Below are 16,254 nucleotides of genomic sequence, written 5' to 3'. Positions count from 1 at the left end.
CCAGCAGAAAAATAATTATTGTGGCACAACCACTCTGTAGTTAAAAAGAGCTTCTCAGTGCAAAGGGAGGCAAAAGCCAAGATCTCCCCAACAAGGTGAGCCTGTGGGATGATGAGTTTCCTCACTGCTTTGTGTTTCCTTCAGCCCCAGCCTCCAGCCCAGCCCTGTGCTGCCTTGCAGTAGCTTTTACCACCAGAATACAAGTGCTTCCATACTACTGCCCCAACACTGACCAGTGTGCAAACCAGCAAAACAAAGCCCTTCCCTAACAAGCATCAGCAAAATCGCCGCTCTTCCTTCTCCGTCACATTGCTGTCTACAGGCTGACATCGCTGGCCCTCGGCTTCCCAGCACCACGCGTACGATGTGTGTCGGGGCAGCAGCCAGCTCATACGCTGCACAGATGCTCTTTGGGCTGGCCGGGTCTGGACTCCTTCTTGAAGCGCAGGATAACGGAAAGGGGGCAGTGAACTGCAACACATGCTGCCATTAGTAGGTGTTTACGACACTGTGTTACGGACAGATGAGTTCTTGTTACAGGCACTTCCTTGGAGACCTCCTTCATGTGAGGATGTTGCACGTCCCACAGGAATGGCAAATCCAGGGAACAGAAACAGATGCAGGATAACCCCAGACTGGATCATCATAGTTCAGCTCCTCAGGCTGAACTTGTCTGTGTCGAGTTCATGGGGCATCCCTGTCATACATGCATATACCTTGGGACAGATATCCAAAAAAGCATGTAGAAAAGAGGTTAAGGTTGTTAATGAGCTTTTCCTGGGCATTTATTTTGGTACCAACATGAGAGCTAAGCTCTTCTGGAAGTGTTAGGTTTGGCTATAAATTCAGAAGAGACCATGATGGCCATCTAACCATGATTTTAGGAAAAGGGTCTACTCTGGTTTTAAAAATGGCCATTTGAGAAGGTTCCAATGATCCATTACCTTCATAATGAAGGACATGCAACGTATTTGGAGTTAAAATTTGGCTAATGCCACCTTCCAACAGGCAAAAAAAAAGCTGATGAAGTCATATGTCACAGCTGTGAGATCACAGCTACATCAGGCAACAGCAACATCACATGTATGATCTACGTTTAAAAATATAAGGACAATGACAACCAGCTCCACCGTAGAATGAAGTCAGGTCAGCTGAGCAATGATTGGCTGAGCCCCCTCTGACGTCACAATCTCTCAATTTGTGAACAACAGGCTTAAAAAGAAAGGATACGGTCCAACAACGTGATGTGAAAGGACAGAGCAGATCAAGGGATGAACTGAGCATCTACCCACCCCTGAGAAGCGTTAGGTGTCCAGTAGTCTCTGCGGGGTGGTCATCCCTGGGCTTCACATCCTTGGTGGGGGAGAGGGACCAGGCACTGTCCAAACAGCCCCACTTTTCTTTCGAGATGAATTATTACAAAGTCCTTGGACTGCAAAAAAATGCCTCACAGGATGACATTAAGAAATCCTACCACAAACTGGCACTAAAGTGGCATCCTGATAAGAATCCCAACAACAAGGAGGAAGCTGAAAAGAAATTCAAAGCAGTTGTTGAGGCATACAATGTTTTGTCTGACCCTAAGAAACGATCTCTCTACGACATGTCTGCTAGGGAGAGCAGATCCCACAGAGGAAGAAATGCCACCGGGGGTTATAACAGCTCCTTGGATCCTGCTTATGCATTCCAGGACCTCGATGAGATCTTTAGGGAAGTCTTTGGAGGGATGCATCCCCTTATACATGCTTTCTGGGACCCCTTTTACAACAGCCAAAACAATGGTGAAATCTGGCGCAGGACAGGTGGAAGAGGAAGAAGCTCCAATCTGTTTTCTGACTTTATGGAGTCACCTATGTCATGGAATCCATTTAGCCCCTTTGAGGAGCCCAGCTCCTCCTTTACTGAGGCCAGAGCCGAGCCCCGCGGTGCCAGAACAGTGTTCACCACCACTGAAGTGATCAATGGCAAGAAGATCACCACCCGGAAAATCATCGAGAACGGGCAGGAGACAACAGAAGTGGAAGAAGATGGCCAGCTAAAGTCTGTGACAACAAACAAGCTATTTGGAAATTAGAATGTCCCCTAGCACACGCATTAACTGCAAGGTGTAGGATGTGCTCTCATAGCCCAATGGATAGGACCTACTACAAGCAGTAGTAATAAATGCTGACCTCATGACACAACTGATGTAGACTTCTCAGTGGTTGGGGACAAATACTTCACAGGTAAAGATATGGAGTTATGCTAAACTAAGGAGTAGGACTCTACTAACCCTGTGTAAGGTGATAGATAGCACTTGTTCGGTAAACAGGCATAGTAGATACACGTGAGAGCAACCTTGCAGGGTGGCCAAAGAGACCAAGTTGATTAATACAGCAAAAGGAGACAGGCTGGTTGATGGACAGGTAAGAGAATTCTATGACAAGCTACAGGTCCTCTTCCCACTCCTTGAAATGCCAATCTCAAAGGCTACTAGCTGGAACAATCAAGACTTGTGTTACTCTCATACACAACCCTGAGGTTGTGTGAAGAATACCCTAGCTTTGGTGTATGAGAAGATGCATATTAATCAGAAAAACTTTTTGTACACAGACTGGAAAGTGGTGGATGTTCAGTGGGTCATGCAGAGCCTAGAGGAGCAGGACTGGCAGACGAAAAAACAAGGGAAGAAAGAAAATGCCATTCCTCAAACTGAAGAAGAAAATGGGAGCTTTTTACAACCAGAGACCCTGATGTAAACACTGTGTAGTTCAGGGGCTGAAAGTGAGCAGGAGAAGGTGAATTTGACTCTTGGACTGGGAAAACCTGTGGGTCCCTTTCTGCTTGGAGTCGTTCAAACAAAAAGAGCTAAATTCAAACCATGAGCAGAGAGATTCCAAGAGGCTGAGTTTACCTCCCTCTTTGTGCAAAGCTGGATGCGGGGACTTAGACGATGCTTTACCGTCCTTATTGTCTTGCTCACAGCTGCAAGAGCCGGCTCACAATGCATTTCTTGCCCAGCCTGCCAGCAGGCTGCTTTCGTCCTCCACTGAGCTAAGGAACGTGCTCCCCATGTTTCCGCCCTCCCCCTGCGCTGACATGAACTGCTGAGCCTTGTTTTGTGCTTGGCCAGATCACCTTAGGTGTTTAAAAATCCTACACGCCTCTTATTTTCGGTCCCACGCTACGTCCCCTTGAGTTTCCCAGCTTGCCTTGCCCGCTGATGTCTCCCTGGAGAATGGAACTCGCTTTCAGGGACATTTTCACTTTAATTCAGATCGCAATTGCTGCCTCTGTTTGGGCAGGTCCTTGCATCTGTTTCCTCTGCTGTGAAATGGGAATAACAGACTCCCATGCTTTGGAGGAGACTGCAAGGGAGTGATACTCATAAAGGACTCTGAACATTAAGCACTGAGTTAAATCAGCCACCCCTTAATCAAAACCTTTCACACTTTTGAAAATAAAAATGCAGCTTAAATCACCTTCCTTAGCAACTGATGCCGTGCCCAGTTTGGAAAAACAGACCCAAACTGTATTTGTTATGTTAAAGGCTGCTAAGTGAGTCCCTCTCCCAGAAAGAAAAGGACACAGCACTGGGAGGCAAGTAGAAATCTAAATGCATGCTGGGTTCACAGAGGTTGGCCAGCAGTGGTGGGAACAGGGACAACCTCGGTGCAGGAACAAACCTTATCTGCTGCTCCTCTGGGCTTTTGGAGTCATAGGCTGTTCCTGGAGGCATTGGGACTCCGGGATTGCAAAGATTTAGGAGGCTTGGTGCAGAAAGAAGGTTATTTTGGTCAAGGCAAACAAAAGTAAATATTTCTACCAATACTCTCCCTATGAACACCATACTCGTGTGAGATGGCCTCTTGGATTGACCTTATGCTATTTCAGAGGAAGTCCAAGGTAAAAACCAAACCAAATCAAACCACACACACACAGACTCACAAAAAAACCAACCCAAAACCCCAAAACAAACCAAACCCCAAACTGCCAAACCGCACATTTTGGATCAGAAACAGAAACTGAAATGGTCTTTGGTCAAAATAACATGTTTTGAAATCTGGACCAGAGTTGAATTCCCAGCTCCTCAACCTTTTCAGCTTGCTAGGGCTAAAATTTTACTTCAGTTTCATTGCTAATGTAATGGTTTTTTCTGTAAGCCCATCAGTGTTTCTTGATCTGAGATTAAGATCTACGCATGTCTTAGACCTGTCCTGCCTTGGGTCAGCAGTTCCCTCTCTTGTATTAGTATTTAAGGCAGCATCTAAGACCAAGCGCTTCCTTTGCCCATCCCTTGGTCAGAACGTTTCCATTGCTGCTTGCAGCAGCAGAGAGCTCCTGGGGCACCAAAACCTGCAACCAGCACGAATATGGGAACATGAATTGGGAAGGGACCCAGCTCACCCAGTAAGTGTTGAGTCCAGAGTGACCTGCGGAACCTCTCCCACATCTCCCTGTGCACTCCAGGCCACAAAGCATCTCACAACACTTCCTGCGAGCAAAAAAATATATTATATTAAAAAAAGGAGACAAACAGAAAGGTCTGATGGTAAGAGAGCAGGTCAGACTGTATTAGCAAAGTCCTGCATTCCTGCAATAGCAAGAAATCTGTCAGGTGTGCCCAAAGCACCCATGGAGATGGGTTGTGTCTGTGTTATGGAGAAAAATACTAAGAAATGAACCTCGGCAAATCTTGCCAACATAGCCTTGGAAGAAAACCCTTGCCTGTCCCAGGACGTGGGATCAGACTGACACCGAGCCTGCCAGTGAAACACTTACACCTTCAAGGAGTTTTTTAAAGCTTTTTCTCATGCCATTTAGCAGCTGCAGAGCTGGAGGAGGCAGCACCAGACATCCAGTAAAGCACAACCCGGGAGCCTTTGCCTCGCCCAGTTCCAGCTCTCTGTTCCTCTTCCAGAAATGCATCTTCCTTCTCAAAAGCTGGATTTTGGGACCTTGCCTGGTCAGCGGCGTGTCTTTCAGGTGTGTTCATGACTGAAGGTGCTTGCACACACTTGCATGTGCAGTCGATCCACCTACGAGGACCACAGGTACCAGCGGAAGATCCTTTTGCTCAGCTGCTGATGCAAACCAGCCCCTCATCCTTCCAGCCACTGTCGGACACGATGGGCTAATTTCAAGCACCAGCTCTGCTTGAACACATCATGTTTGGGGTGTTTCGAGGCTTCCTGTTTGACTGCAGCACCAAACCCAAGCGCTGGGCACCGGGAGGAGCCGGGAGCAAAGGCGTTGGAGCATCATCGCCGCTGAGCCCGGCCGGCAGCCTGCGCCGAGAGGCTGAGTCATTATTTTATTAGCAGGCCTCACAACCACTTTAATGTGGGCTTAGGCTGCAAAAACAAAAACATACATAAAAGCATTTGGAATTACTTCATAAAATACTAAATCACAATATTAACCGACTGACCTTTGCTCTATGCAGACCTGCTAATTTTAGCAATTACAGCCAACAACTTGAACATATCAAGTGGGCAACTGTTTAACAATAATGACATCTGCTTGGAAAATCCAATTACGTCTAAACATCTTTAAATCCCCACTAGGGGATACCTGCTTTCTTTTTGCAACTGTTAGTCTCTGCCTAATAGGATTTTAAACTCGCAGCCTGCTGCATGCGGCGGTGGCCGCGGCCCCTCTCCCTGGAGTGGCAACAACAGGACCGCCAGCCCATTAAGCAGGGAGCAAGAGTCTCTCCTTGGACAGTGATGGAAGCGGTTGGGTTTTTTGACAGCCTAATCTGATAGATGGGTGCATTAGCTGGATCCCCTCGCCCCCCCACTCCCCTCCGCAGCCCCAAAAAGTTACACGTGCTGGAGACAGTCAGGGCTGATCTCCGCAGGCTGTTTCTTGGGAAAGACCTTGCTACCAAAATGGGCTTTGCAGCCACCAGTGCCTTTCATGGGGCAACCCACATGAGGTTTCCTCCTGCGATGTCCTCAGACGCAAACTAGTTTTGTTTTCTTGGTTGACTGATCACTGGTTTTTTCCTCTCTTTTCTCTCTTCTTTCCTCCTCTACCCCCAGCTACTTAAATCCCTCCCCACTGCTCCCTGCTTCATGGGTGAAACTCCAACACCGAGATCTGTTCCTCTCCATAATGGGAATGCCTAAAAGGCAGCAGCTGCGCAGTGGCTTTTGCAGTTGTATTTCAGACCTGTAGGTTTTTCTTGCCAAGAAAAGAGATGTTAGAAGTAAATGGGACCAGTGAGCACGAGACCACCCAACTCTCCAATGAAGCCCCCCAATGCAGACCAGGATCCTTCATCATAAAAATCAAAGGTCCTTATTCAGCCCCCAGTTATGTTGCTGCAACGCCCTGAGCTCCGCTGATCTGGCAGCAGTCTCGGCTCCACGGTCCCACTCCCGATCACTCAGCACCCTGGGCTGCAAAGCTATTGTCAGATATTTGAATTGAGATACAAGAACAGAATATTTCCGTCCCTTCTCCTCCCTCCCTGGCCAGCCTGGCTCTTTTCTGATGGAGCGTGCAGCAAAATCACAATCACATGTTTGCAGCAGTAGGAGGCCATTGGCATGGAAGTGAATGTGATGTCACTACAAACATTTCCACCCTATCCCATTTCTCCAGAACAGTCTCCTTTTTTATGACCCCATCCTGAGATCTGCAGGAAATCAAATTGTCCTGATTCTATTTTGAGCGCTGGTGTCATGGCATCAATATATAATGATGTGGTGTCAAGCTGGAGAAGCTCGAGCACTCTGCCGTGGTGTCACAGCCGGTTTGTTTTGTGCAAGCTCTACGGGCTGGATCGCAGCCCCACAGATGCCAGGCTCACCAGGCTGGGGACGCGTCTGCTGTGCTAAGAGGATGAGCTGCAGGGGCAGGACACAGTGCAGGTCTGGCTTTCATCCATCGGCAGCTCCCGCACCCCGTCGGAGATGACCAGCCGGGACACGAGGGTACCAGAGCAGACACGCAGACACGTGATGTGCGGAGTTTTGGGTGCCCACCAGCCCCCAGGGGCTGCATGGGAGGGAAGAGAAGAGCATGGCTGCAAGGTGGTTGTGCAGGATGAGGGAAGATGCGAGAGAGAGAGATTTGTGGGCGGGCGGACACTGGCAAGGTGCCTGGGGCAAGAAAATCCAAGCAGCAATCTGACCAAGACAGCACCTAGCAGATAGAAATTCTTGTCTCAACCGGGATTACCGTCTAAATAAAATGAACCGTGGATTAAGACCCATCCCAACCAGTCATCTGAGATTCAGACAAGGGTTTAGATCCCACTGTGCTCATGAAACACTTCTCTGATGCTTTCCACCAACGTGTGAACCCCCACAGACCAGAGCTCTCCCTTGTGCTTGTGTCTCACAGGGAAGAATCAGGCCCTGAGATGTCTCTGGGCAATTAAGCTCCAGTGGTGTCCCTGCTTGATTTATCTCCTGCACCCAAATCTTATCTCCTCCTCAAAGAACAGTAGGTCTAACACATGGCATACACAAACCACTCCTAAACTGAGATCTCCAACAGACGTAACAACAACGGCAGCAAAATTTTATCTATTGGCTGGAGAGTTTATGCTGGAAGAACTTAAGAGATCCCGCAAAGTCCCCTGGAGTAGAGCAGGAAAAATCACTGCTTTGACTAAAAAAGCCATTGGAGAGACATGGTGGTGCCCCACAGCTCCTAGCGAGCAAGAGAATATGGACTGCTTTTCAGAAAGTGTAGTGGGAACTTCTCTTGGTTGTGGTTTTTTTTTTCACTTAACATAAGGGACAGGACAATCCCATATATGTAAAGATTTTGCAGAAGGGTGCAGGTTTGGATCCTACATTAAGATCAGAGATCTTCCAGAGGACACATCTTTTGCAGGCTATGTTATGGACAGATCCTCTTTGCAAAGGCAAAAGAAAGCCTAGTGTCAGTTTGAGCACGTCAAGGCTCATATGAAGCATGCCAAGCGCTCATCTGTGTTTGTTCTCCACAGTACCAGAAAATACACAAACTACAACCCCAGACAGGAAAAAGTATTAACCCTTGGGGCACTTTGTTTCTAATGAAACTCCACCATCTCAGCTGAACCTCACTAAGACTGAATATGACCCTTTATTTAACTTTGGCCATAATTGCTAAACTCACCGCATGCAAAGGAGCCAGCGCTGGGACCAGACAACAGCTTTTTCAACTCCTGTATGGGGAACATTAGGAACTGGAGATTGCAGTTCGGCAGCCCGAGACAACGCGTCAGCTCCCATGAAATTGCTGGGTCATTAGTCATCTCCTCTCTGCAGCTTTCATTTTCAAGTCCTCCTTTATCTTTGGCTATGATTAGCACTCAATTACATTCACCTTTGGTCACCCTCCAAAAAGCATCAGGCAAAGGAGCTCACGGGACTCAAGTACCACCCACTTCTGAAGCATTCAAGAAAGTTCTTTACTGTTTGACTTCAGTATCTGGTTCCCCATCTTCCATGGGGCTATGCCCTGTAACTCTCTCTTCGTGGCTGGCATAACTTTGTGCCCTTCCTTCCCCAGGCTGAGACCTCCCTGGTGCCCTTACAGACAGCTCCTCACTTTCCCATGCCCTTGATCACTCAGCATCTTGGCTCGGTGATGCTGTTCACCCTCCCCAGCTCCTCCACTTCCTCAATTTACCCTGAATTCCTCTGGCCACCCTTCCAATGCCTTCCAGGAGCTGCTTTCCTTTCTCCTGCTGCTTGCTCATACTTTCCTTCCCACTTTGGACACTGCATCCCTGAAAAGAAATAGTTGCTTGAATTGCTGTGTTAAGAACCTGGCCTCTCCCCACCACCCATGACATGAGGAAAACCCTCAGTGGTGTTTAAACAGCCGCAGAATGAGGCCCAGCAGCATCAGGTGACTTGGCAAGGAGTGACGTTGGTGTTACAGAGACACACTCCAACATGGTTATAGTGAGGAGCCCGTGTGGGGTGATAACAGTTTTTTAATCTTATTTTTTTTATTATTTTATTATTCCCTCTCTTGTGGTTCTTCCTGCTTCCAGAGCAAACAGGGGTTTTTATTGCTGGGGTTAAAAAACACGAATTTGCATTACATCCTGGCTCCCGCTGTAATACTTCAGTCTTGTTTCTCTCTCGTCCCCTCTCCAGAACAACTGATGCTATCACAGCCTGATTTAATTTCAAAGACGGATTGTGATTTGGCAGTCAGTGGGGGGGGGGGAAAAAAAAAAAGCCAAGCTAATCAAAAGTCACCATCTGCTGCGTTGCCATGGGGATATTCCTCCCCAATAAATGTGCTCTTTGCCAAAATCACAGATAACAGCACTATAAAGGGTGGGAGGTGGAGTGGGGGGGAATCAAAGAAAGAAGTTCCGACACTAGGGGGGAAAAACGAAAGAGAGAAACGAAGGAGAAACAAGAGACAGAAGAAGTGGGAGAGAAAGGAGCATGAACTACTGAGGAAAAAATGATGAATGGGCCAACTAGGGAGAAGGAGGAGGAAATCAGAGAGACTAACAAACAGCTGACAAAGTGATGGAGAGAAACAGACAACTGGAAAGTAGGAAAGAGGAGAGACACCTCGAGACACTCTGCTGCATAAAGTACCCAAACAAACCAAGCAGAGATAAGACAATTGCCCTCAAAGCCTTGTCTCGGGGGAAGGGGAGAAAACTGAAGCATTGGTGAGAATTCCCAGGGATGCTGGTTGGAGCTCAAAAAGGGATCTTACCACTATTTGCATCGCATTTACCAAAAATAAATCCCTGGATGGGACAGGCGGTGCCATGTGCGGATGACCAGGGTCAGGTCGCTGGTGCTCCAGCAGCCCGGACGCCGCTCCATGGTGAACTGGAAGGGTTTGTCATGCTGCAGCAGAAAACTGGCACCTGTGCGATAAAATACAAATTATTTGGAAATAAGCATCTTCAAGCTGTCCTGTTTGAGATGGCGGAGGGCCACGGGCCAGTTGTTCAACACTCACTGCTGCTTTTTGTTCCCCCGTGTGACACTGGGTGGCAATTTGGGATATGGAATATAAGGGCAAAAAGTGCATCTGTGCAGGGGGCCATTGCTGTCCCCAGAGCTCAGAGGGGTCTGGCCAGGCTCCCATGCACCACGGGCACCGGGCAAGGCTGTTGGCCAAAGAGAAATGGGGTCACTTAATGTGAAATGAGTAAAAGCTGTCAAATTTTAGGTCACAATGTGCTGGCTGCCCCCTGACCCTGCTTAGAGCACGCATGTGTGTGTTGAGTGCCCCTATTAACCCCAGAGCAGCTCACAGAGATACAGGAGGTGCCCTGCACCCCTCCCCAGACCCAGCGGGAGCCGAGCAAAGGGGTCACCTTGCACCCACACTAGTAGCATGGGTGAATTATTCACAAACAGAGACACCACCAGCCTTTTTCTTCCTTCTCCCCTGTTGGAGAATAATCCCAGAATAAATCCCAGGTTGTGTGAATTCTTCACTCAAAAAAAATCAGTGAATGACTTCTGCATGAACTTGTTTTGCAATTCAGTACCAGCACTGATAAGAAATAGTTGCTGTGCATTGACTGGAGAAGCGCAACACCACGTTCGCCATATCCAACAGTCAAAAACTTTGAATGAGCTCTTCTCGCTTCCCTTTGCTCCCATCTCTTCCACACATCAAGAGGTGCTGTAAAAATCACAAGTCTTACGACACAGTGTTGGATGTTTTTCTCAGTATAATCATTTCGGAGCACTGAGGTCACACTTCCATCCTTCTCTGCTCAACCGCATTAACGTTTTGTTTTGAAGGAAAGCTAAAGAGCCTCCCACCACACGACTCCAGGAGCTGGGCTTTAGAAGTATAAAATAGCATATGTCCCACAATAGCATTAAGGCCAGTTGAACCTATGTACGTGGGAAGAGATTAGTGGTTGGAGCGAAATAATTTAAAAAACAGAATGGGAGCTATTGAGTAATATTTTTGAGAATAGCTTCAGTGAAGACCAAAGGCAGTGGGTCCTCTGAACTCACATGGCCTCCCCTGTGTGAACAGAGCCAGATGGGCTGTCAGAGCAGCAGCGTTCTGTACTCCAGATCCCATCCTCCCCCAATACCCTTACACCTCCAGGACCCCCAAAACACCTCTCCCGAGCCAGGCAACATCCAGGGAAGCAGAGATGTCCATGGCAGTAATGAGGCTCCTCCAGAGCCAACGTCTTCCCTCTGTGGGCATGGTGGGACTCACCCATGGCTGGAGCTGAGAAAAGGTGCAGCAGGTTGTCTAAAGCCTCTTTATCCTCCGCAGACACAGAATGGTGACCCCAGGGAGTCCTATGGGCTGCTCTCCATACAGGACAGCTCCAGCAGTTGGGCCAAGGATGTCCCCCAGCTGTGTCACCCCCCGACAGTGTCCCTGCACAGGGAGGATGGAAGAAATGAGCTGAGAACGAATGGACCTAAACACGGGAGAGAGAAGACATTGATGTGGGAACTGGAGAACTGGGGATGGGACATTAGCAAAGCAAAGGGCTAAAGCAAGCAGCATCATGAAGAATGGAGCCCTCATCGCTGTCCTCACCTCCACTACATCTCGATTCCCCATCCTGCCTCCCTCTTTCCTCTTGCTGGACTGTTACAACATTTCTTAGTGTGGGAAGGAAAGGAGGTCCAGCAAAAGAAGGGACAAAACAGGGGAACAATGAAGGTTTGTTTAAAATTTGAGAATTTTGCTAAACAAAATCTTTTCCAATACAGTCAGCCTATTGCTACTACTACTTTTCTCCCCCCTTCCCCAATTAAACAGCAAATTATACTTATCAAAGAAAAGAAGGTAAAGAGAAATGTGAAAGGCTGTGAGAAACCTTTAATTATTAGTATAGTGGCATAAAAAGCTGTTGAGCCCCTTAGAAACGTACATGGCCAATTATCAAAAAATATAATAAGAGATGCAGAAAGAAAGGTTTGTCTAATAAGTATGAATCGCAGGGCCATTTAGAACATCGGTGTTAAAGCATTAGAGTTAAATGGAAAAGTAAAAAAGGGGCTGATGGTTTTAACTATTTCACAGGAGGACAAGAGGTTGATACTGATAAGACAAGCAGTATAGTGAAGTTAATTATCTGCGGCCCTTGGTGCACAAAGCTTTTTGAGCTGGTGATTAATAGAGATAAACCATTCAAACTCTACATTTCTAAGGTGAATGAAGATGGCAGAGGAACCGCACAGCCCCGGCATACTAACTACACTGACAGCCACGGCCTGGGTGGTTTATCACACCGATCTGCTCCCCCTCCTCTAACAACAGGGAGGTTTGGGAGGTACGGAGGAAGGGTGACCAAACATCCCCAGCACCTCCGGGTGTTTGCTTCATTGGAGATAGCTGGGGCAGCTTCCTTTTAGCTAATAAAAATCGTCTTTATGAAATGCTCCAGAGTCACCTCATTGAGAGTAATGCAATCTGGGGGATGCTTATATGTAAGTATTTAATGCCACACTGATCCTTGCTGCATTGCACTGGCTGTTTGTCCCAGGTCTGCTTGCTGCTGGGTGTGTGCTGAGGACCTGTCCTTTGGCTCCTCATCCCACCCCACAGATAGAATCATAGAACGGTTTGGGTTGCAGGGCCCTTCCCAGCTCCCGCAGGGCCCCCCCTGCCATGAGCAGGGACATCTGCACCAGCTCAGGTTGCTCAGAGCCCCGTCCAGCCTGGCCTGGGATGTCTCCAGGGATGGTTCAGCCACCACCTCTCTGGCCAACCTGGGCCAGGCTCTCACCACCCTCAGGGGCAACAATTTCTTCCTTGTATCTAGTCTAAACCTTCCCTCCTTGAGTTTAAAACCATCACCCCTTGTCCTATCACAACAGGCCCTGCTCAAAAGTCTGTTCCCATCTTTCTTATTGGCCCCTTTTAAGCACTGAAAAGTGCAATAAGGTCTCCCCGGAGCTTCTCTTCTCCAGCTGAACACCCCAACTCTCTCAGCCTGTCCTCCCAGCAGAGCTGTTCCAGCCTCGGATCATTTTTGTGCCCCTCCAAAGTATTGCAACCTCCCTGTACCAGGCGTCACTGGAGTAGGCAGGGGCTAAAAGTGCTTTAAGAAAGAACACACCCTGGATATGAATTTTTGTTTTATAATCATAGAGTATCTCCATGGACGACAGGAATAAATTAAGTGGTCTGGTGCTTTTGCGAGAACTGGGAAACAAAGATGTGAATGCAAAAGGACGGACTCAGCCCTTCACCTTTCTGAGAGATAAATTAGGCACCATGAGGTTTATCGTGCTTCAATCTGGCAGATAAGACCTAAAAAAATGGAGGGTTTGAATGGCCAGTCAAGAGAGACAGATCCCAATCTTACAAGGTTTCCAGCCAGATCTCCAGACCAAAGCGACTTAGACACGCTCCCATGTCAGCCCTAACCTCCAGGCCCTGGGATTTGGGTCAGACATTTCTCTGGATCTCCTGGAACTGAAAAACTCCTGGGAGATATCCGATGCTTCCTTCTGGGCTCCCCCAGATGCCACAAACTCTGGTTTTCTTCTGATGTTTCAGTGTTTCTGTTTAGGGCCCAGCTAGAACAACAAAGTTCAGAGATAGCAGCAAAAATTAAACAGAAAAAATGGACTCTGTTTCTAAGCTTCACAAACCACTCGGTGTGTAGGTTTCTAGTTCAATTTGAATTCTAGGATGACTTTAGTGTTGGCTGTTATTTTCTCCAAAGTGGTTCCCTTGTCCTTGATAAGTTTGGAAAGGCATCTAAACTTCAGCATCTGCAAACAAAAGAATCTTATATTTTTGGCCAAACTAAATTGAATAAATTTTGTGTTTGTTAATTGCATCCAGGCCAGCCTCACGCAGGGCCAAGTCTCAGCCCAGTGGGATTTGCACATGGCCTGGATACAAGCTATTGTAAATGGGGATCCCTGAAGGAAAAGCTGACAGATGGTGATTCTAAAAATGTTTGTCAGAGCCAGCCTTTGTGACACAGAAAACCCATAGCCAAGGGGGTCCCTGAGTTGGAGAGATGGTTCTGAACTCTATGGAAGGCCAGGGGGATTTGTTGGTACTGGAGAAGTTTAACTTGGCCTCTTCTCATTGCCTGCCAAACCTGTTTCCGTCAGACCCCCTCTCTCTGGTATCTGGTTATCTGGATAAAATGGAAATTGGATCGATGCTGCACCTGGTTTTCCAACTACACATTCCAAAACCACTCCGATTTCCATGCTATAAAATAGGACCAAGACGGATATAGTTTATCTAAGCTGCATGGAAACCCTCCTCAGCCAGTCCCGCGAGTGGGGTTACAGCCTGGTTTGTGCATCAGCACTTTGGTGATGGCATCAACACCATAACACATCGGCCCATCTCCCTGTTAGTACCACTTGTCTTCTAACTCAGTGGCTGCATTAAAATTTTGGACCAGGAAAGGTCCCATCCAGCAGACACAAGCAGCCTACAAGGAAAAACTCCTTGTGGTTTTCTGGTCAAGCGCTGCAGATCCAAGCAAGGAAGATAAGATCAAGAAAATAATTTCCAAGTTGGCCTCATTCACAACAGCAGCATCCCAAGACGCCGGCAGCTTTCCCAAATGGCTCTGGCGCAAACATTCAGCTTTTGCAGTTCAGATTCCTCTTTGGAAACAACAGGTCTCTCCCTTCCCTTGCTCATCCTCGTCAGTGTCAAGTTTTGGTGGTTGCCAAATAAATGGGTTTCAGTAGCTCGATGCAAAGCAGTGAGAGAGGAGTTAAAACAGGATAATGTGCCATGACATACGGGAGTCTGGAGCGTACCTGGACTGAGTCTGGGGCACACCAGAGCCCAGCTTTGCCAACAGCCTGGTCACCTGGGGCAGAGGGGAGCCGGCTCCAGGGTGGCAGCACCGGCTCCGGGAGAGGTTACAAGGCCCTTGCAATCAAGTTCAAATTACATATCACACACACGCTCCCAGGAGCAGACTCCAGACAGCAGCTGCTTATTTTTAGACTGGAAGAGCCTTTTCTTACTGACACAGGTGGTGAGGCTGGAGCGCACAGAGCACCAGCAGCCACACGGCCGTCCCCAAAGGGGCAGCACCCACAGCCCTCCAAGCGCTTTCCACCATCCCCTTCCCCTCTCACGGTGGAAAAGCATCAGAGTCATTTGCTGTATCACAGCAGAGGGGACCAGGAGCAGCTCTCCCGGCACCCTCGCACGGGGTGTGTGCAGTCCCGATGCCACGTTCCAGCACGTTTTGCCCCACTGCATTGACCAGCCTTGTTTGTTCTCCACCAAGTCCATCATCCCCCACGTTTGGCAACGCTCGTTTCGAAATTTCAAGAAAAGAATACAGCATCTTGGGAATTGCTTGCGTTTCCTTCTAAAAAAAAAAAAAAACAAACACCAAACCCCAGTTTTTCTACATCGAGCTCCTCATAGCTATAGTTGTAACCAAACCAGTACGCGAGTCCAGACACCCTGTTAGCTCCTTCAGCAACTAGAAAAGTCATTTGGATCAAATTATTTATTTAATGAATTTCGCTTTCTCCCTGCAAACAGCAAGCAAAGAGCCTGCAATGGTTTTGGATACATTTTCAAAATTTTCTGCAACTAATTTTCGTCACTTGCATCACTCATTGCAGCATTTGTCATCTGAAAACTGAAATTTAAATCCTTCAGCGGGCTCCGAGTGAACATACCTGCCACATGCTTGTTTATACCCACTTAGGTGGTAAAAAGTTTAGAAAAACACATAAAAGTAGTTTAGAACTGACCCCTACCCTTCCACATTCTCTACCATTAACCTATTTTATCTGTTGCCAGTCATATTCATATATATGTGTGTGTATGCCAGAATATTAAGAGGGAACAGGCAGAGCAAGTATGTTCTCCATAACTTCATGTCAGATGACTGCTTTATAAAACTGTATGTTCTTTCCCTATACATCTCTGCAATTATAGACAGAAAATGCAAGAAACAAGAACTTACCTAAAAGATATGCTTTACGGGGATAAAAAAAACTCCAAACAACAGAGTTCACAAAATATTTTGGGCATGAAGATAAACATATTTAGAAAAAAAAAAATAAAAAAAGAAATTCAGATCACCAAGTCTAAACAAGAGATGGCATTAAACAAGAAAACCAATCTTTCCCTCTCGGGGGAGCTCACCTTTTTGAACTCTGACTGTAACACAAGGCTCCGCAGAGTCCTTCGGCTCCTGGCATCTTGCAAGATCCTGCAAAATAACATATTTCTTAAAAATCAGTGTGAATTCATTGGGGAGCAGCAGTGGTGGGATGTGTTTCTCCATCAGAAATCAAAATAGATATTTTTCTAGAAGCTTAAGTTTGATTTCTATTTATT

At 47.3% G+C, this 16,254-nt stretch overlaps 1 protein-coding gene across 1 annotated transcript; it reads left to right on the top strand.

Moving 5' to 3' along the window:
* Nucleotides 1-1,408: 1,408 nt before the first annotated feature.
* DNAJB8 (DnaJ heat shock protein family (Hsp40) member B8) lies at nt 1,409-2,074 on the top strand. Its single transcript, XM_065642913.1, has one exon. It carries the CDS (start codon nt 1,409-1,411, stop codon nt 2,072-2,074), a length of 666 nt encoding a protein of 221 aa, XP_065498985.1.
* The last annotated feature ends 14,180 nt before the right edge of the window (nt 2,075-16,254 follow it).

Source organism: Caloenas nicobarica, chromosome 11 (genome assembly GCF_036013445.1).
Source record: "Caloenas nicobarica isolate bCalNic1 chromosome 11, bCalNic1.hap1, whole genome shotgun sequence".
In the NCBI taxonomy this organism is placed as follows: Eukaryota; Metazoa; Chordata; class Aves; order Columbiformes; family Columbidae; genus Caloenas; species Caloenas nicobarica.
The sequence above is the reverse complement of the archived record's forward strand: the minus strand, read 5'-3'. Positions and strand labels throughout refer to the sequence as shown.

Excerpts from the sequence above, each read along its gene's own strand:
- DNAJB8 (XM_065642913.1), top strand. The coding sequence starts at position 1,409 with ATGAATTATTACAAAGTCCTTGGACTGCAAAAAAATGCCTCACAGGAT.